At 47.3% G+C, this 22,016-nt stretch overlaps 1 protein-coding gene and 1 pseudogene across 1 annotated transcript; one reads left to right on the forward strand and one right to left on the reverse strand.

Annotated features, from left to right (window-relative positions):
• Positions 1-4,319: 4,319 nt before the first annotated feature.
• Positions 4,320-12,186, forward strand: LOC109467532 (annotated as a pseudogene).
• Positions 12,187-13,339: 1,153 nt separating this feature from the next.
• On the reverse strand, positions 13,340-20,489 carry LOC109467519 (zinc finger CCCH domain-containing protein 13-like). Its single transcript, XM_019765530.1, has one exon. The coding sequence runs from the start codon at positions 20,119-20,121 to the stop codon at positions 14,863-14,865; it is 5,259 nt and encodes a 1,752-aa protein (XP_019621089.1). The 5' UTR covers positions 20,122-20,489; the 3' UTR covers positions 13,340-14,862.
• Positions 20,490-22,016: the final 1,527 nt, after the last annotated feature.

Here is a 22,016-nt window from a genome sequence, read left to right on the forward strand (position 1 = left end):
GGGTCCGGGGAGTGCTCCCCCGGGAAATGTAGGCTTTTTTAACCTTCAAAAACGCAATTTCCCGCGTTTTGAGAGGCAAATCATGGTGTTGAGAGTGTTTGTCGGTCCTTCTGATGTTTCTCAAGACTTTTGTTAATTTGCCTGTCAAGGTTGACGGATTCGTTGAAGAAATTCTGTAACTCTCCGCAAACTTCCGGAAATTGACGGGAAAGCTGGTTCTGGCTACTGCCGAAGGGATGAACGCAGAAGCGCGAGTCGAGCGCCAAAGGCTCGAGCAATGAAGGGGGGTCCGGGGGCATTCTCCCCCGGGAAATTTTGTATTTTAAAACCTTCATTGACGCATTTTCCTGCACTTTGAAAGGCAAAATTAGGCGTAACGAAGAATTATTCATTAACGTTTAACGCTGAATTTAGGATGACAAATAACGTTTTACGTTGAATTAAAATGACCAATAACGCTTCACGAGGAATATACTGATAACGCTTAACGTTGAATTAGAGCGGGCCGGCAACAATTAACGGTAAATTAAAATAGCCAATAACGGTTAACGAAAAAGGGCATGCAGACCCTCATTACGAGTTACGTTGATTTTTGCGGAGGCTGCCTACGAATTACGAAGTCTAAAACGGCCTGATTACGAAAAAGGGCTTGCAGGCCCTCATAAGAATTCCTTGCTGTGGTCTTACACAATCTGACTCGCCCGGTCAGGTCAACACGACCCCATCCGGTCAGTCCAGAACTCTTGTTACAGCCGGGGCTGTGAAGGGCAGTGGACAACCCCCCGATGTAGCGGTACTTTAATATCTCACCACACCCACTAAACTGGTAAAATTAACAAATCGCGGCCAAATTAGGAAGGTTTAGACCCAACCTGGTCCTGCCGGTTCCATGATATGCAAAATTTTCGCGAAAAAAGAAGGATTTTAAAGATTATATATAACTGACCAGCTGCAGGGACTAAGCCGCGTAACGGCCATATTGACAGATGTCAAGCAACCTCGTCTATTAAAAAAAAGTAGGTCACTTCACTTGGTATTTAGCGACTGGACCTCCAGGTACGTGTTTTTTTGTAGTTCTATGTAGATGATTGACTGTACGGCTTTTTGTTTGTTTGTTTCGCATAACTGGTAAAAATGCCTTTAAGCGCAACACACCAGCTTTGTATCTTGTATAGCCTCCGTAGCAGGAACAGTTCGTATACTAATAGAACTGGGGGTTTGGTTGTCTTCGGCTGTTTTCTGATTAGCCTCCGTAGCAGGCTTATAGAACTGGAGGTTTGGTGGTCTTCGGCTGTTTTCTGATTAGCCCAGTTCTAAAAAAACGGGGGTAATTCAACCAGGCCGGCTATGTTGCCTATATGCAATCAGAAAATAGCACATAAAAGATCCCAAAGACCCTGAAGACCCCCAGTTTTTGACATGCTATGGAGGCTAAGCTTCGTACATGTAAGTACAAGCTGCGTAAGACCGGACTGTTGATTTGATTATGTTTTAATCAAAGCAAGGAGATTAAAGAGGAACAAGGGGTTGTTGATTACGAACGACAAAATGCTTTTTCCGGGATGATTACGAATTCGGGCAAGAAGTACCGTAAGTTGTTTTGGGGTGGTGGGCTAAAACAACATGATTACGCCTTTTATGTACATACCTGTACTATGTTTTTTTTTTGCTTGTACTTAGTGTGGCCACGATAGCTTAAGTTAAAGTTGTCTTTCAGTTTCTTTTTTTCCAAGAAAATGTTTAGTGTTCGCATGATAATATATGGCCGATGGCTATAAGTTCTTTTTACAGTTTACAGTTTTAATTAAAAAAAATCAGCTCGCACCATGAGTAACATGTACAACAACAAAATACACTGAATGTACAATCATTATGTGGCAGAACATCAACTTTACAAACTGAAAACAGAGAAAACGCAAGCAAAGCTATACAGAATGTCTAACTATGGGCGCTAAAGTAAACAAGAACGTCCTAGAACAGCCTTACTGGATAGACTTGTATTAAAGGTAGTCTCTACTCTACCAGACCAACTATGCTGACTATATATAGGAGAATATTTGCCAGGGGAGTTTGGCCGCCTTGTAGGTTTGACTGGCCGCGCAGTTCGGAGGGAAAGAAACTACCTCCCGCGGCCGGACTCCCTTGGCCAATTCTACTATCTTTTCTATCTACCGAATTCTACGACCCGTATTCCAGTAGAAAGGCCTGGTGGAGGCTATATAATATTAAAGGTCTGAAAGAGTTTTTGAGTCTCTGTGTGCGGGCTCGGCTGGTACCGTATTACTATTAGCCATTTCTCAGAGCTCTCCCTGTGGCAGTTGTCCTGGTCCAGGTCCCGACAACGCTCTACGCTGAATTCGGAAACCTCTCGATTACGTACGCTTTACGATAAATTCCAAGTGGCTACAACGCATTACGTAGAATTATAACGGTGAATACGCTCTACGCAAAAATATTATAACTGCGTCAAGAAGCGAGAAGAAGTTGAACATGTAAAAAGTAGATTATATTAGTATGTATAGTTTAAGTGCAATTGCTGTATCCTTTTCCTTGTCTATCCATGACCTGTACTTAGCTTGTTAGAGCACAAACGTACAATAAAGGTCTTTCATTCATTCAATTCAATATTAGAGCGGTCCGTCTACGCTCTAGGTAGAAATGAAACGGCCGATTACGCCCTGCCTGTGGCCGTTGTCCTGGTCCAGGTCATGGAATTTTGTCCAAGGAACTGTCCAAATAACAAATACCGGCACAAACGGGTTTATATATAGGAATGTATCCGCCGTGTTTACATTTTGCACATCTGTTCCATGTTTTTGATCGAGCTCCCGTTGCGCTAGCTTGTGTAACACTAGCCTCTACCAGGCTTCGGGAGGCGGCTGGAAAGAGCAGAAATCGGTCAAATAGAGAGATAACATGCCGGGGGAGTTGGTCCGGTACAGAGTACAGTTTGCTGTAGCCTCTACCAGGCTTCGGGAGGCGGCTGGAAAGATTAGAAATCGGTCAAATAGAGAGATAACATGCCGAGGGGAGTTGGTCCGCTAGAGAGTACATTTTACTGTAGCCTCTACCAGGCTTCGGGAGGCGGGTGGAAAGAGCAGAAATCGGTCAAATAGAGAGATAACATGCCGAGGGAGTTGGTCCGCCAGAGAGTACATTTTGCCGTAGCCTCTACCAGGCTTCGGGAGGCGGCTGGAAAGAGTAGGAATCGGCCAAATAGAGTCTGAGATAACACGCCAGGGGAGTTGGTCCGCCAGAGAGTACATTTTGCCGTACTCTCTTGGCTGGTGTTACACAATCCAATGTGCGTGCCTCTCTCATGTCTCTATATAAGTCTTGTTTTTTTTGAGTGGCAAATGGCTACCGCCTTACCAATTTGATACTTTCGTAACAGTGGGGGGGGGGGGGGTATACCTTGAAATTATAGGCGCTTAGCCAAGTCATCCGGCCGGTAGCCTGGTGTCCAGCCTTGTTAGCTTTTAATAGGGCCCCTGCATGCCCTTTTTCGTAAAGCGTAATCAGGCCATTTTAGTCTTCGTAATTCGTAGGCAGCCTCCCAAAAAATCAACGTAATTCGCAAAGGTACATTAGCCGCAAAGCGCAAAGTCGTAATCAGCTCTGAGACTTTAACGTAATTCGTAATAGGCGGCGAAAATTTTGCGTAATTCGTGATCACTATCCCCCCATGCAGGCCCCCCTTTAGTCCGCTCCCCAAGTTCCGCTACATCTTGGGTAGCGGACTTAAACCCAACAAGGCTGGTCACCGGGCTACCGGCCGATGCATGGGTCTAGATCTTTGCGTCGGACGTTAGAGGAGCGTCGGATAGCCTGGTACCCGCAGTTTGGCGTGGGTTCGATCCCGGCCCCTTTCTGAGGCCCTGCATGGGGGTCCCGACAACGCTCTACGCTGAGTTCGGAAACCTCTCGATTAAATTCCAAGTGGCTACAACGCATTACGTAGAATTAAAACGCCGAATATGCTCTACGCAAAAATATTAGAGTGGTCCGTCTACGCTCTTCGTAGAATTAAAACGGCCGATTACGCTCTACGGAAAAGGGCTTGCGGGCCCCCCAAATTCTTACAGTGGTTCCCGCACCAGCCCTGGGAGTTCTGGCAAAGAGTGCTGCTCCAGGGATGTCGAATAGATTCTTACACTGTGATACTTGTTGTCTGACTATATAAATTTGCATCATTAATATTCTTGCCTTGACTTGTCTAACTTTTGTTTGTTTGTCTAACTTTTGACTTGTCTAACTTTCAAAACAAATTGTCTCTACTTATTTGCATATCAATCAATAGTCTGTACTTATAAACCTCCTTTTTCTCACAAGTCTCCGATGCTGCTGACGAAAGGTAGTGGCTGTGACCGTTTCCAAAGTCATATCCAGTTGCTTGAGTAACTGTTTCATGTTTTGGGCTGCTAACAATGATATTCAGTGATCAGTGATCAGACTAGCTGTTAGTCGACCTTACTATATGTTACTAGTATTTAAGGAGGTTCTTGCTAACAGTTTGTATCTTTCTTGGATGTCTAACCTTCACTGACACAACAAAATTCACTTTTTGCTCAAGTCGTAATATTGTCGTTGCCTCTCAGGAAAAAATGATCAGAATCGCCACCTTGACTAGCAGCGCCGCCTGGCGGCCCATGATGTACCTGCAGAGGGTCACCGCTCGCGTCATGGCGACGTCATCTCCGCACGGCCCAACTTCCCAGCAACCACCGCGACGGGGGGAATCCCAGCAACCACCGCGGCGGGGGGAATCCCAGCAACCACCGCGGCGGGGGGGATCCCAGCAACCACCGCGGCGGGGGGAATCCCAGCAACCACCGTGGCGGGAGGCTTCCCAGCATGCCTTGTCTTCCCGTGAGCCTTCAGGGGTCCTCCCGTGGGTCGAATTCGCCGCGCCAGATCCGGCAAAAAAGGCGGGAAAATCGCAAAAAGTCACTTTTCTGTGCAACTCCTTCAACGGGCTGTCACAGAGGCTGTACCTGGAGCTGACGTCACGTGGTCATCACGTGACTGTGCACGAGAACCCACGTGGCGAGGAGATGACGCAAGCGGCGGAGGCGGACCAGCCGGACCTGGTTTGTTTGTTTGTTTGTTTAGATGTCAAAATTGTATATTAATCTTCCTGGAGGCTTGTTATGGTACTGCAGCGGATATTCCGGTTTTGATATGTCATGATCTAGACATGGCAGCTTGGTATAGTACTGCAGCGTAACTGAAGTAACTGCACCGGTTTTGCCAAAATAAAGCAGTTACTTAAGCAACTGGATATGATTTTGAAAATCCTATCCAGTTGCTTGAGTAACTGTTTTTTGGTGTATCTCATTACCTGGATGTCTAACCTTCACTGATGCACTGGTTTTGATATCTCGCTAGGTGTTGTGCCCGTTCCTGACCCGGCGTGTGCCGTCCAGCCTGTACAGCAATCCGGCCCTCTCGATTAGTGATACAAAATCGTATAGCAAAGTTGGCTGCATTTTCCATATATTTCACCATTCTATCTCTGCTTGCCTTGTTTAATAGGTGGTGTGCCCGTTCCTGACGCGGAAGGTCCCGCCCAGCCTGTACAACAACCCGGCCCGGCCCGTCCTCATCGTACACCCGGGCATTCCCGGGGACAGGGGGCCGTCCTCCATCGACTGGGCGCTCAAGGTACGGGACAAACAAACAAACAAACAAACAAACACGCACACACACATACATACACACACACACACTTGCACAAATACACACACACACACACACACACACACACTGTGTGTGTGTGTGTGTGGACTGATAACGGACTGATGATTTGCTATTTATTTTTGTATTATATTTTGATTTGCATTTTGTTCTGATTTTGTATTATATTTTGGTTTGATCTGTAATTCCGTGACCCCGCCCTCACCCTCGACCTTGTTGAAAAGCGGTATGTACCGAACAAGCATTCGAGATTAAATAAAGGCTTACTACTACTACTACTACACACACACACACATACACAAATACATATACATATGGTGACTGACAGGAGTCTAAATCCGTCCTGTTATAAAATTGCAACATGATGTTAAACCCAACACTAGTTACCATGCACCCGCATGTTACCCGCAGAGAATGACTGAAGCTGTAGATCGTCTGGCAAGACGACAGGGGCCCAAGAGTTACCATGGTGACAGACATCTGGTCCAGGTCATTGACCTTATTTGTTTGGAACGGAAGAAGAAGAAGAGGAAGAAACTATACTATACTATACTATACTATACTATACTATATTATACTATACTACACTATACTATACTAGTAGGTTCACCACTTAGGCGTCGCCAAAAACTCAGAAGAACGCTTTCTAATTTTGCCGCCTTTGTCTATGATGCAGGAGGGCGCCCCCGAGTGGGGAGTGACGGTACTGCAGGCGGCAGATGAGATGGACGCTGGAGACATCTGGGCGGCCTGCAGATTTCCTGTCAGCCGCCAGGGGACCAAGTCTAGTCTGTACAGCAAGGAGGTGACCAAAGCCGCGGTTCTGTCCGTTTTAGGAGCCATAGATGCTCTGGAGCGAGGTGTACCACCAACACCACTGGACTACACACACACAGAGGTATGTGTGTACTAGTATGTATGTATTTAACCTCCTTGTTAAAAATAGGAGAGTAGAAAGACACTCATGGGCCGGGGATCGAACCCACGCCAAACCCGGGCACCAGCTTCAAAACCCGACGCTCCTACCGAATCGGCTAAAAAGTCTAGACCCACGGGCGGGCCAGTTGGTAGCGCCTACAAACCCCCCACAGGTACACTACTGACACTCTTTTCTTTTCAAGAATCGTCCTCGAATATGAATATTCTGAATTTGACATCCCTGGAGCGGCAAACTTTGCCAGAACTCCCAGGGCTGGTGCGGGAACCACTGTAAGAATAATAGGAGAGTAGAAACAGAAAGACACGGAGTCCTGGTCCCAGGCCTGGGATCGAACCCATGCCAAACCCGGGCACCAGCCCCGACGCTCTAACGATTCAGCTAAAAGGTCTAGACCCGTCGTCCGGGTCAGTTAGTAGCGCTTATATACCCCCCCCCCACCATTACACTACTACGGTACCCGAAACCAACATGGCTGAGATTCTGATGTCACATATGCCGATTCTTTCCTTCCAGGTGAAAGGTGAGTTGCGGAGGAAGCTGACAGCCGAGGACCGACAGGTTCACTGGGCGCAGCCGGCGGAGGACGTGGCGCGAGCCGTGCGCGCCTGCGACTCACAACCGGGCGCTCTCGGTGTGCTACGTCTGCCTGGGCAAGGTCAGTTGTGATTATCTTATTCTATGCATTAAATGGGTTAGGATCAGGCACATCACCTTTGGAGTCCCTCACTCCTAAAGTTCAAAGCATCCTGTAACGGATGTTGCCAAGTTGAACTCAAATGAACTTTATGAAAATTTAACTATTCTCCAACTAAACAACAAAAATTAACTCATCAGAAATTTTTGACTGAATCGCTCCGTCAGTCTTCATCAGCTTTATGACCCAAGTGCTGTGCGTGGACATGAGACTCTTTATATAGCCACGTGTGATGTCAGCCCTCAGATCAAAGTTCGTTGGAAGTAGGTTTAATTTTCGTCATGTGTTTTACCAACTCAGATGACTTTCATGTCAGAAACTTTCATGTCAAATAAACTTTTCATGCACATCTGACCGCAGGTCACCATGAGCAGCAGGAGTTCGCGCTGTTCGGCACGTGCGTGGAAGGTGACCTTGACATGGTGCGACGTCTGAAGAAGGCGCGGGAAGGTCGCGTTGACCCCGGTGACGTCATCGGCAGGAGGAACGGCGCCATCTTGGTGTCCTCTGGAGGGGACACCGCCGTCTGGATCTCACATCTTAAGGTGAGGACAAGTCAACTGTTGTACTATCATGAAAGTTCATCTGAGAATTAAAATTTTAGATCCAACACAAAGTTCTCTTATCTAGAGCTTTCGACCAGTCACTCTGGTCTTCCTCAGTAGACTGACCCAGTGAGGCTTGTCACGTGGCCTCTTTGAAGTGTGATGTCAACACTGGGTCAAAGGTATCTGGTAGACGATGTTGAAAGCTCTCAGGTGAGAGAACTTTTCGTGTTGGATCAAAAGTTTTAACTTTAAACATGTAATTACTAACACAGATGAACTTTGGTGATGGTATTAGGGCAAGTCAATTGTTGCTCTGGTCAGTTTATTGCCGCTAGTAGCTTACGCTAACCAAAACTTACTGTTTTATTGAGAGCTGCCAGGCATAAACTCTTTCATATCTGTATTTGTATTGGTATAACCATCCTTCGGTGTAACACACCAGCTTCGCAGGCATGCGGCACGGCGGCAGCTGGCTACATTACACCGATCGACTTGTTACACCTAACCGTGTGTTAAGCTGGTGTGTCACACTGAAGGGCGGTTATACTGGCTGTACCAATACAGATAACCCTTGAACTTCTTACTCTAAACATTGTTTAAAGCTATCTAATGACAATGCCCCTACTGTACTTGGTGACAGAAAGTTCCACTCTGCGATAGTGGTAGGAAAGAATGAATTCTTGAATAACTCAATCCTTGGTTGATAACTCTGGTAACAACACACCCTTCTCTTAGCAGGCTTCCCCCAAGAAAACCAGTCTGAAGCTTCCCGCCACGTCTGTCCTTCCTTCTGCCGACCTCCCTCCCCTTCCCATCAGCCACTCCGCCCCCGTTCCTTACGGCGCCAGGCCCAAGACGTTTCAAGACATCTGGACGACGTGCCAAGACGGCGTCTGCTACGTGCACTTCGACTTTTACAACGGCGCGATGAGCACGGAACAGTGCAAGCGGCTTGAGCAGGTTCTGTTGGGCTTGGACAAGGATCCGGAATGCTCTGTTGTCGCCCTGATGGGCGGGTAAGTGCTAACTTATCATCAACTTTATTAACTTATCGACCACTACTTAATCAAGTTTATTAACTTATTAACTAACTTGTCGAGTTTATTAACTTATCAACTAAGCTATCAACTTAACTTATCAACTAACCTATCAACTTTATTAACTTATCAAATAACTTATCAACTTTATAAATCTATCAACTAACATATCAACATTATTAACTTATCAACTAAGTTATCAACTTTGTTAACTTATCAATTAACTTATCAACTTAATTAACTTATTGACCACTAACTTGTCAACTTCATTAACTCATCAACTAACTCATCAACTTTATTAACTTATCAACTTATCACCTTTAATAACTTATCAACTTAAACTTATCAACCACTAACTTGTCAACTTCATTAACTTATCGACCACTATCATGTCAATTTTATTAACTTATCGACCACCAACTTGTCAACTTAATTAACTTTTTATTCTATTCAGGTACAACTTCTTTAGCAACGGAATCCACTTGAATGTGATCGAGAGCTCCGAATGTGCTGCTGCCGAATCGTGGGCTAACATCACAGCCATCGATGACGTGGTGAAGGCGATATTCCGGTTGCGGAATAAGGTGACGGTTTCAGTCCTGCAGGGGAACGCGGGGGCCGGAGGGGTCATGATGGCGCTCGCTGCTGATCGGGTGAGAGTTTTGACACTTAACTGAAATAAAGGGCAGACACCACAATTGTGTTGCACAGTATAGAGACCCCCAAATGGAAACAGGATTGTAGTTCCTAGTTAATATCTTTGAGAATCCTTCTTTCTCTTGAAAATTTTGGTCCAGCTTGGAGAATTGTGGGCTAGAAGGAACAGGTAGGGTCTAAACTTTCCTACAATGGTAAATTTTTTTCCATTTCACAACTTTGTGGCTCTCTGGTGCAGAAGAAGTTTTGAAATTGAAGTGTGAGAAAGTAGTTTCATTGGGACTTGTTTTAGTGTATTTTACCATAGGCTTCTATGGGCAAAGGTAATTGTTCTGCCCTAAAGACTCAACTTTCTCTGCCAACACGATAATAAATTGGGACTTGCAATCAGCTGACAGGTGATGTGGCACCCATATTTCTGCAGGTGGTGGGTCACGCGGGGGTTGTGCTGAACCCGCACTACGCCAAAATGGCGCTGTTCAGGTGTTAATGAGTACCAAGCTTCTGTTAGGGATAGGACGTTAAATGGAAGTCTGGTCTTACGCAGCTTGTCCTTAGTGTACAAAACTGGTGTGTTACGCCTATAAAGTCGGTTTACTGGTTTTGCGAAACAAACAAAATGTGACATGGCGTCCCTCCGTGTTTCTGCAGGTTGTGGGTCACGCGGGGGTTGTGCTGAACCCGCACTACGCCAAGATGGCGCTGTTCGGCTCCGAGTACTGGACCTACTCCCTGCCGCAGAGGGTGGGAATCCCCGCCGCGGAGGAACTCACCACACAACTCCAGCCGGTGCTCGCCCCAAAGGCCAGGGACATGGGTGAGTCAGGGTGTGCGTTGGGTCAGGGGTAGTGCTGTGTACCAGTTCGCTGGACCGGTTCCAGACTTGTAAAAATGTTCATGTTCAAGTAAAAAAAAAACCCCTAAAAGTCAAGCACTGATTCCAGACTTTTACTTTATTAATAGTTTATTACTTACATTAAAGTACCTTGCGTCCCCTGAGTTCCTTAACTCATATTAAGGGATTGAACAGTTAAAAACAGAGGATTAAACCTTGGTGTTAAATTTAACTGTTTGTCTTGTATGTTTGTCAAAACTTAAAAAAGATGATTTTAACTCTCTTCTCCCTCCTGTGTGTTCCCCAGGCCTTCTGGATGATGTGATCGGGTCTGACGCGGCCGAGCTGAACGCCCAGATCCACCTGAAGTGCCTCCGACTCCAGTCCGACGCTGCCAACATCCTCCGACTCAAGCGAGCGGCAACGGCGTCACTCTGGTCCATCCTAGAGAAGCACAGGAACGAGGAACTGGAGCGCATGCGCCACTGCTTCCAGGATGGGGAGTACCACGCAAGGCGCAGGGCCTTCGTCTACCACTAACTGCAAACTACAGGGAGTGAAAACTGCACTTACTTCCTCAAAACTAACGAAAAGATCCATGCCAGGTGCAGGGCCTTCGTGTACCAATTGCCGCAAATACATTATATTGTAACAGGCTCAGGGACTTGGTGTACCACTAGCCACAACATGGAGAAACACATGCATACAGCAGTGATTAACATTCACAAAACCTACCTCAATTTGGAGAAAGGTAAAAATCTACCTCAACTTTTTTCCAATTGCCATGCTCAGGGACTTTGTGTACCACTAGCTGCAACTAGAAACACATACAGGAACACTGCACTGTTGTAACTTCCGTGTAACATGGAGAAAAATACAGAACACTGCAGTGATGAACATCCACAAAGCTTCACTTCAGGCTACCTCAACTTTTTAAATCTACCTGTTTTGGAGAAAAACACTGTATACAGCCTCAGGGACTTTGTGTACCACTAGAAGCAAGGAGCTTTGTCTGCTCTACCAGTAACTAACATCTACCTCAACTTGTTAACTCAGGAACTGTGGAAACTGCAATGATTCAGCCTACCTCAACTTTTTAAATCTACCTCAGGAAGTTTTAAAAAAAAGTTTGTGTATCACTAGCTGGCACTCGGAGATTTATTTTAGTTAATACAACACTGGACTGATGAAGTACATGTGACTTCTGACCCTGACCTCCCAATGTAAATACTATTTTTAGTGCACCATAGCTCTTTGTATATTTAACTTATTAAAAAGTGGTCAAACCTGTACACTGAATGTACTGTGTACATGTACCTAACTATTACTCTCAACTTTTTAAATCTACCTCGTGTCTTTTTAAAGTTTGTGTAGCAATAACTGGAGGTTTATCATATATATTACAACACTGGACTGATGAAAAAATGGACTAATCAAAAAGTATGAAGTTACTTTGAAAGCTGCACAGAGTGCCACACATACTCCAGGGTATACAGGGTACAACATATATACCTCAACTTTTTAAATCTAGCTCAATATAAGTTTTTAAAATGTACAACTCTACTATTAAAAAACTTTTGTATATTAAACTTATTAAAAAGTAGTCAGGGTATACAGGGTACAACAATATACCTCAACTTTTTAAATCTAGCTCAATATAAGTTTTAAAAATGTATACTATTAAAAAACTTTTATATATTAAACTTATTAAAAAGTAGTCAAACCTGTACACTGAATGTACTGTGTACATGTACCTAACTATTACTCTCAACTTTTTAAATCTAACATCCGTGTCCATAATATCGCCACCTTGAGAAAAAGTGCGCTAAAAGATATTTTTACTGCAACACACCCTAGGTATGTACATTTGAGGTGTGCAGGAGTGCATACCAAAAGTATGTTGCAGTAAAAATATCTTTAAGCACACTGTTTCTCAAGGTGGCGATATTATGGACCCTGGTGATATCATGGACACGGATGTTACCCCATGTATTAAAAAGTCAATTGTGATATTCCTCCCTTGTCTTGCTAGTATTTTCTGTTTGTGTGACTTTAGGATTTCAATAATAAAATGTATCAATCCACATCATACATGGCTTGGAATTATTCATTCTGCCTTGAAATGACAGATGGAGCATATTAATTATCTTATTCTTAATGAACTACATAATGAATAGAAATGCACAACAGGATGCAATTTAGTCCATGACTACAAAGTTCTTGTTTATTAATGAATGAACCATATATGTGAAGGAACTACTGATCATGACAACTTCAGCTCTAAAACTAATCCAGTGCAGTCAGTCTGCTGGGAATACATCTGTTAACCTTCTTCCCGCTACATACATGTTTCTCTTTCTTTCAGCCAGTTTGTGCTGTGTATATCTCTCTTTACTGCACTGGGACTTCAAGACATGGCCTATACATACTGCTGCAGATACTGACTAGCATGTACATACACAACATACTCTTTACCTTTTTCCTGACCAGATAACACAGACATGTAGTTGGTATCAAACAGCTGCCTTAGCACGATGAAGGCTCTATCAGCATGTACATACTAGTACACTCTCTTAACCTTTTTCCTTAACCACATAAGCAAAACATACTTGGTATCAAATGGCTGCCTTAGCATGTTGAATGTTACATATCTCTTTCAGCATGTAACGCTACATACACAACTCTCTTAACCTTCTTCCTGCTGCCTGACCACATAACCAACAGATACTTGGTGTCAAATGGCTGCCTCGCCTTGCTGAAGGTTAAGTAGCTCTACCAGCATGCATCGTTACATACACAACTCTCTCTTAACCACATAACAGATACTTGGTATCAAATGGCTGCCTTGTTACCTTGATCAGCAATGAACATACACAACTCTTAACCTTTTTCCTGCTGCCTAACCACGTAACCAACACAAATTTAGTGTCAAACAGCTGCCTAAGCATGTTGAAGGTTAACTTAAAACAGTATCATTTACAGACCTCTATCAGTACGTACATCCACAAAACTTATGCTAAGGTCACATTTCCAAACCAGGACCTGGCCGGGTGGTTTGCATAAACGAAAAATAAGTCATGTCAACAAAATACACAAATAGTAGTCATGATTAGTTTTTTGAAAACTTTCTTTGTTTCCTTGTATTATATATATCATACTTTTTGTTTTCAGAAACTGCCCTAGGTTGAGAATTGTGACCTTAGCATTAGACATCATCATCATTCACAGATCTAACAAATAACTTCATCATCTGGACACATATCTGTTTATGGCAAACTAAAGAAACACACTGATCACTAATAATTACACAATTTGGCTTGGCACAATTTGAACGAAATAGTTTGTCTATTCCATTGAAATGCTGGGGATGGCCCCATAACAAAAAGTTCAGAATGGCACAGTAAGGGGTGTCACCAAGTACTAGCATTACAGACTTCCCAGTATAAAAAGAGAAGGAATGTTATCGGCGATTCCATCATTCCTTAATAGGAATACATACCCCAAATATAAGACACAAACTTTGAAGCAGGTCTTACAAAAACGTTGCACATCTTGATTGCAAACTTTCACTTGAGATAGAACATGACATAAAGTCTACTGGAATGGTTTGTTTTCACTTTCCCATTTCAGAAATACAGCATTGAACCAAAATAGAGCACAGCATATCCCCCACATTCCGACAAAAAAAACAAAACATAACCTCATCTCAGTACAAATCTGAAACTTTTATCAGTCCAGAAATAAGAATGACAGAGGTGTAAAATGAGTCCTTTGTTCTTGGAATCTTAAAGAGTTCCTGTGCAGTGATTGCAGGCAGTTGCAAGTTTCTTCCCGTTCCTTTTTTTGCTGGCATGGTGGGTGATCTGTGTTGGTATGAGAAGGCCTTCGCAGGCTCCACACTTGGGAGTTGTTGGAGTACATGTAGGTGGTGGGTTGGCATCTTTGCATATAGCGCATGTATCTGCAGTTTAAATGGTTCACGATGACTTCTACCAACACAGATGAACTTTCAGCTGACTTGTCTACTAACTGGAAAGGGTCGCAGTCCTTAGGACCGAACATGAAGCAATGATCCAATGATTGTTGTCCTTGTCAAAAAGAGTTAGGGGAATTTCCACAGCATAGTAAGCCTATACACATATACACAGTGTCTGTCTTCTCTGTCAAGTCCACAGTGAGGATTACTTCACACCTGACTTGCAGTTGGCTAGCTGCCTACGGCGGTTGACCAAAGAACCTTGACAGAACATACTGCGCCTGTGCAAAACCCTGACTTTTCACGGTTTTCGTTGGATGTTTGGTCAATAAGAATTTTGCCTATTGCGGACGACATCTTGTGGAAACATATGTTAACCTTATATATGAATTATATGAGATGCTGAAGTGCTATGCACAATACATTATGGGTTTTGCACAGGTGCAGTACATTCTGCTGAATGCAGTTGACCAGCTGCCTACTGACGGTTGACCAGCTGCAAACACTGCTTCAGGTAGTTGACGAGCAGTTCTAGTGGCATTCCTACCGCCCGAAATCGCTGGATCTGCTCCACGAGTTCCCGGTTCCCCAGAATCTCCTGAACAGTAGCCTCCGGCACCCAGGCCAGGTTAACCTGGCGGAAAAGATCCATGATAAACACCCGAGTACTTTCCAGGCTCTCCACTGCAGCAGCCGGGCCGGGTGTCTGCGCTGTGAAGTGTTGCAGCTGCTCTGAGATGCCAGGCTGTGGGGGGAAGGCGGCGGGTGATGCGTACATGTACATCTGCTGCTGGGAAGGCAGCAGACCTGGGTTCACTGTTCCATGGTATTCTGCGGCTGCTGACCTCGGCACCATGCTGTCATAACCTACGTACTGCCCACTCTGCGCATGCTGCCCTTGGTGCTGTCTTTGGTGCTGTCCAACCTCCCCGTGCATCTGCTGTCCTGCTGCTCTGTGCTGCTGGTCGATGTACCCAACATGTGAACTATCTGGCTGTCTTTGCTGCTGTCCACCCTGGCTGTACCCCCCATGCAAACTGTCCTGCTGTCTTTGGTGCTGTCCACCCTCGCCATGCATCTGCTGTCCTTGGTGCTGTCCTCCCTGTCCATGTATCTGTGTGGGGGCCCCGTAAGGGTTGTTGTTCTGTGTTTGCTGCAAACTGTTCAGCTGCCTTTGGTGCTGTCCTCCTTCCCCTTGCATCTGCTGCCTTGCCTGCTGTCGACCCTGTCCATGCATCAGCTGTCTTGGTTGCTGTCCACCCTCGATGTAATGCCCACGCGAACTGTCCATCTGTCTTTGGTGCTGTCCCCCTTTGTTGTACCCCGCATTTGAACTGTCCAGTTGTCTTGCCTGCTGTCTTCCCTCCCCATGCATTAGTTGTCTTTGCTGCTGTCCTCTCTCATTGTACCCTCCATGTGCACTACCCTGCTGTCTTTCCTGTTGTTCACCCTCCCCTTGCATCAACTGTCTTTGGTGCTGTCCATGTATTTGTGTGGTGCCCCCGAAAGTGTTGCTGTTCTGTGCTTGCTGCAGGCCCATAGAAGATGCCTGAGACATGTGAACAGAGGGTTGTGTGTACATCACAGAGGCTGCAGTACTGCCTGACATCGCTAGGGGAGCTGCTGGATGGTTCTGATGAACAGGAGCATTGGATGACAAGAGGTGCTTGTAGGGGCTGGCCTCTGTGGCATCAGACTTGGTGCTGCTGCTGGGTGTGAGCTTCCGAGTCATTGACAAGCTTGCAGGTGGTTCTTGTGATGCAGTTGCCATGGAGATTGTTGCCACGGCGCTGTTCTGAGTCTGATGATCGTCGTTACCGCGCTGGGAAGGGATCCCTTCCTTTGAAGACCCAAATGTCTTCTTGATGTCTGCCAGGATGTCGGGGTTGCCGATGATCTTGTTGACGGCCTCGGGGGTGATGGGGACGCGGATCTGGCGGAGGTACCGCTCCACGAGGCGGCGGTCCTGATGCGGGAGCCAGAACGTCCGCTCAATGTTCTCCAGCATCTGCTCGTTCTGAAGCATCCCGTTCACGGCCTCGCGCGTCGCCGGGACGCCCAGCCTCTGCAGGTACTCCACCACCATGTCTCGCTTCTCCTCGTTCTTCACCTGTTTCTGCTCCGGCTGCTGCAGGTTTGCCCCCGTCGCTGGACACGGAGCCGCTTTCTTCAAGCCGTACTTCGTGACTCTCTTAGCCAGGAGCGCCGTGAAGATGTCCTCCGTCACTTCGATGCCCTCCGGCGGAAGCAGCTGCTTGCACAGCCACAGGATTTTGTTCTTCATCTCCACAGTTTTCTTGGGGAGGCACTCCACGACGATTCGCCGCAGCAGCTTGATCTTCCAGAGCCCTCCGCGCGGCAGGTGTTCCCCCAGGTGTTCTACAGCTTTGTCATCATTGTTCTCGACCGTTACGTTGTTCAGGTAACCGTCCTTCACCTCCTTCTCGTACTTGTGGATCCGATTCTCCACCTCTTGTCGGGTTCGGACGCCGTAGCTTTCCGATAGGATCAGCAGCTTCTCTGGGAAGCTCATGCTTGGAGGGAAACGTTGAGGGGTGGACGGAACTTCCAAGGAGCTCTTGCTCCGCTGTTTCTTCATCTCCTGAGCTTGCTGGAAGGAGGGAATCTCCACCAGGTTCGCTTGTGTCGCACCTTTCTGTGGAGCCGGGCTAGGCTGGGATTGGAGAGATTCTGCTTGAGTTTTGGCTCCTGCACTTTGAACGTCCCACATGTCTGTTCTTGCGCCTGAAGCGGGTGCATTACCTGTCTCTACGGCTGGCTGGATTTCCACTATAGTTCTTCCTCGTTCGCCAGGAGGCATGTCAGTACTAGTCCCTTCCCCGTGGAAGTCAGTCTGTGGCCCCATTCCGCCTGTACTTTCCTGAGTAGTGTTGCTGCGATACACAGAGCTTGCATCCGTCTCAAACTCCCGATAACTCCCCTGCGTACCAACTGGCTGCCACGGCGGCAGGCCCGTATGTTGATCATGAACTTGGGGTGTTTCTAGGGCCCAGTTGGATGCCTGCTCCAGGGTACTGGGAGGCTGCAGAGGCCACATCTGGCTGCTTTCCTCATCTGCAATCTCCTGCTGCCTTCGGTTTGTTTGATCTGAAGGGCTTGGACGGCGAGTTCTCTTTTCTCTCGTGTCTTCTTTCCGACCACGAGACTCACCTCTTCTGCTGTCATCACGCCGGCTGTCTCGTGGGCTTCGCCGCCTTCTGCTGTCTCCTTCCTTGTCTCTTGAGCTGCGGCTTCCTCTCGCATCGTCTTGTCTGCCGCGAGACTTACGTCTGGGACTGAGACTCTGGCTTCTCTTACGTTTCACGCTTCTCGAGTCTTTACCCGACGGCTTGGGTGACGATCGCTGTTGGCTGGTTCTACTTCTACTAGCACCGCTGCCTGCCGACTTTTCTGACCGTTTTCGCTCACTTTGCTGATCTCGAGAGTTTCCGCGGCTGCTTCTGCTGCGCTCGTTTTTCCGCTGCCTGTCAGTTCGATCAGGGTCCTGCCGAATCTTGTTTATTTCGTCTGCCAAACTCCTCTGCAAGTCACTCTGCTGTTCGTAGTCTCTCCTGTCTCTATCTCGTGCCCGTGACGATGTACGTTGCTCCCTCCTGTTTTGTGAGTCCCTCCTGCCTTGATCACGGCTTCTTGAGCGCTCCCTTTCCCTTCCAGACTGGCTCCTCGTGTCTCTCTCTCTCTCCCTCGTTCCCTGCTTCTCTTCAGCGTATCTCTCCCTCCTTCCTGCATCCCTGCTCGCCCTGGCGTCTCTCCCCTCCCTCTTCTCCTGCCGGCTGTTCCAAGAACCCTGCTCCCCCCTCCCCTCCTGCCGGCTGTTCCAGGAAGGTTGCTCACCCCTGTGGGGATCCCCTGAAGGCTGGTACTCAGGGCTTCTTCCCCGAATTTCCTGAATGTTGTACTGATCATACTCCCGCTCTCTTGCATCATAGTCTGTTCTATATGGGTCTCCACCGTGAGGGCTGCTGTCTGCCAGCCTGTACTCTCCCCTGCTGTCCAGGTCAGGGCCGGGTTTGGAGCTGACTGCAGAATAGAGACTGTCGGACGAGCGGCCCTTCCCCCAACCTCCATACAGATCCTCCTCCTGGTGCAACACCACCGGGCTGGGGGTGCGGCTGCTGCTGCGGTTGCCATGGATACGGTCACCATGGATACGGTCATCATGGGAACCAGCAGGGGGACTTCTAACATACTCTTTATGAAGGTTAGCAACTGGCTGACCGAATTCGTCCAGTGCATAGTGAGGACTTTGGTTGCCTGGGAAGTTTCTGTAGACATTGTCGCTGCTGTAACTCGTTTGTTGGAGGGGTGGAGAGTGCTCCCCTGGGAGGTACTGGGTGCCGGGCCCATCGGGTGGCGGTTCGGTGGGAAAGGCAGCGTTGTCGTAAGTTGGTGACCTGGGTGGTGAGTAGCCCCGGTCGTCTCTGTAACTATCTTCATGGCGGTATGGAGCTTCACTGTGGTCGACTAACTCTTCCCTCCTGTACTGACCACGATCGTATGTTTCACCCTGCTCTCTGTCATACATTGTTGTATCTTCCCCTAACCTGTCATATGAGCGGCTTCTCCGTTGTCTTTCCCAACTTTCCCTGTGACTGTCGCGCTCCTCGCGAGAGTCCACCCACGGATCTGACCTCTCCCGACTGCCACGTTGTCTACTTTCCTCCTCGACTTGCCTCCCGAACTCCCGCGCTCTTTCTCTCAGCTGGGCCTCCCAGTCAGACACTGGCTCTGCGGAACGCCTGTTAGGGGCAGATTCTCCGTCTACATTTCTTGCAGGCCTGTTTCTGTTTCTCTCTCGGTCATCTTCTCGAGAAAGTCTGTTTCTGTCTCGATCATCGTCTCGAGGCCTGCTTCTGTCTCTTCGTCTGTCATCTTCGAATTCTTTGGAGCGCCTGGTTCTATCCTGTGAAAACTGTCGTCTGTCGTCCCGAGTTCGTGACTGACTTCTATCTCTGAACTCCCGTGCCCTGTCTGCTCCGATATCGAAGTGTTCCAGGTCGGTCCGTTCTGGGGTTTCATGGCGCACATCACGTCGGTCATACGGATCCCCGAAATCTCTCTCAACAGACCTTTCGTGGGCCAACACCTCTGGATAGTCTCCAGGGTACATCCGGTAAGGTTCATGGCGTGGGGAACGCTCATGGTGAGGAGGGCTCGTCTCTCTGCCGTAGCTTCCTCGCTCCGAGTCCGACGTTTTGACCTGGACCCGGCGGTAGTCGACGTCGTGGTGACCGGACTCAACGGTGACCTGGAGCGACCCGTTGTCGCGGCGATAGTCCACGTCGCTCGGCGCGGCGGTCTCGAGTGGCGGCCCGGGGTCGTCCTGGTTACCGTACAGCTGGTTCCCTTCGTCCTGCCCGTACACCTGGTTCTCTACAACAAAGATCCGGTCTTGGATCATGGCTTCCTGGAAGCCGGCTTGCTCCTCATACTCCCGACGTCTGCTTTCTTCGAGACGTTCTCTCGCGTCTTGGAGGAACGGTCCTTCTTCTTCCCTCTCGTGCCCGCGGTCCGCGTTCTGCCACCTGCGACCGCCGGGCTGTGGCCCGTGTCTCCTGTTCCCTGCCCGCGGCACACCCAGCCTGCTGTGCACACTGCCTGGGTTGTGCGTGGGTCGGTCCAGCCTGCTGTGCACACTGCCTGGGTTTTGCGTGGGTCGGTTTGGACCTCGCCGGTTCCCACCCCGCCAGTTCTGACCCGTCCTCTGATGACTCATGCTTCTCCTCGGAGTGTCCTCAGATCACAACCGTCATGGAATCCAGATCCGGATCACAAACGTTCATGGAGTCCCACAGTACAGATCCGGATCATAAACCTCCAGTCATGGAATCCCACTGTGAAGATCCAGTCCTCTTAGCCTGTCCGATTGTTTAGTTAATCTGGAGCTATTGTAGCTGCATGCAGGAGTGTTCAACTTGGAGACTTTTTAGCTGATGCTTTGTGGAAGTGACTTTACTAAGCTGTCAGTAGTTTGTGTGGACTTGTGAGAAGTTTGACCGTGCTATGGTATTTGGTTTGTGCGCTGCTTACTTGACCACGCGGCCTGGCAGGGGAACCGAGTTCTAGCCCTACTGGGGCGATTTACTCGTTTGTTTGTTTGTTTCTTGTCAAGGATGGTCACTTTGCAGAAACAAAATTCCTGCCAAACGGGCCCTGCAAAACCAAAGCAGAGCAGAGAGTGAGAGGCGGGGACTTGCTGCTCATGGCACTGGGCAAGGCAGGGACTGGTCATGCAGCCGTCATGTGATGAACATGTGATCAGCATGTGACAGTCACATGACGGCAACACCCAGCAAGCTACCATGCCAAGGACACGCATGGTGCTGCAGTACTTAGGGTTCAAAGCTAGCTGTGAGAGACATGATGTGAACTCTTCAATTTGGGAGATTTTCTGGTATTGTTTGGGACACCCATATTTTAATAAACAGCCTGTGTACAAACCTTTCTTCTTCAGATTTTTAGTCCACTGAGCAATGGAAAGTACGGAAGAAGATTTGGCAAAATCAGCCTACAGAGAGATCAACTAATTTTGAACCTTTCTCTACTGCAGTGATGATTGTGTGCACTGGAAACAACTTGCTGTCCAACCTGGAAAAGAAACAAGACTGGTTTGAAAGGGGGAATGTTAAGAGTTAGGACCATGTTACAAACCCACTAGCCTAGCCTGGTAACCAGACCACCGTAGGCTTCGTGGTATCTCTACTGCCTGCCCGCCTAGGTCTTGTAGCACACGCCAGTGGTAGGTTTCAGTTGCTTCACCTATGAGGGACAGCAATAATTAGAAAGATCTAGCTTGTCCGGAGAGGCCTAAGCTTGCTAATAGACCTGGGGCTGGTAAAATGCTCCTGAGCCAGCCTGTGGAGAATTTAAACAAAGCCACAGACCCACACACTGAGACTGACAACACCTATCCATTCAACACTTCACATCTGCAGCACAGAAGTTGTGTACTCAAAGTCAAACTGCATGTGACACAAAATAGCTGTAGAGGTTTCACAACATGTACAGACTGCACACCAACTAAACATTGAACATGTTTCTCAATTCTACTGCAATGTATTTATTGCTCCATGTTTGTAATAGTAATGTTACTAATACAGTAATAGTAATACTTGTGCTCATACATGTATCAAATATACATGATGATGTGGTTGCGGAAAGAATGTAAACTTCCTTGGGGGAGGAGACTTTGTTCAGATAATTTGACCTTACCTGGAGTGGATGGAGTCATAAATTTTAGGCACGGTTCTGGATAGTGTCTGCATCTCCATGGCCAAGAACACAGATTTGCACAAGGTATACGTGGACATGTGTGGAGTACTACTAATTGGTACTAGTATCCAGAACCGTACTTGAGCATGGTTCTGGATAAAGCATGGTTCTGGATACATGTGGAGTCGACTATCCAGAACTGTGCCATCATGGTTCTGGATAATTTCGTAAACTGTAAAGCATGGTTCTGAATATGTGTGGACTATCCAGAACTGTACCTGAGCAAGGTTTTGGATAAAACATGGTTCTGGATACGTATGGACTATCCAGAACTGTGGCTGACCATGCATGATGGTTCTGGATAAAGCACATTTCTGGATATGTGTGGACTATCCAGAA

The sequence above is a fragment of the Branchiostoma belcheri genome, unplaced genomic scaffold (genome assembly GCF_001625305.1).
Source record: "Branchiostoma belcheri isolate BF01 breed outbred unplaced genomic scaffold, Haploidv18h27 scaffold180, whole genome shotgun sequence".
In the NCBI taxonomy this organism is placed as follows: domain Eukaryota; kingdom Metazoa; phylum Chordata; class Leptocardii; order Amphioxiformes; family Branchiostomatidae; genus Branchiostoma; species Branchiostoma belcheri.

Excerpts from the sequence above, each read along its gene's own strand:
- LOC109467519 (XM_019765530.1), bottom strand. The coding sequence starts at position 20,121 with ATGAGTCATCAGAGGACGGGTCAGAACTGGCGGGGTGGGAACCGGCGA.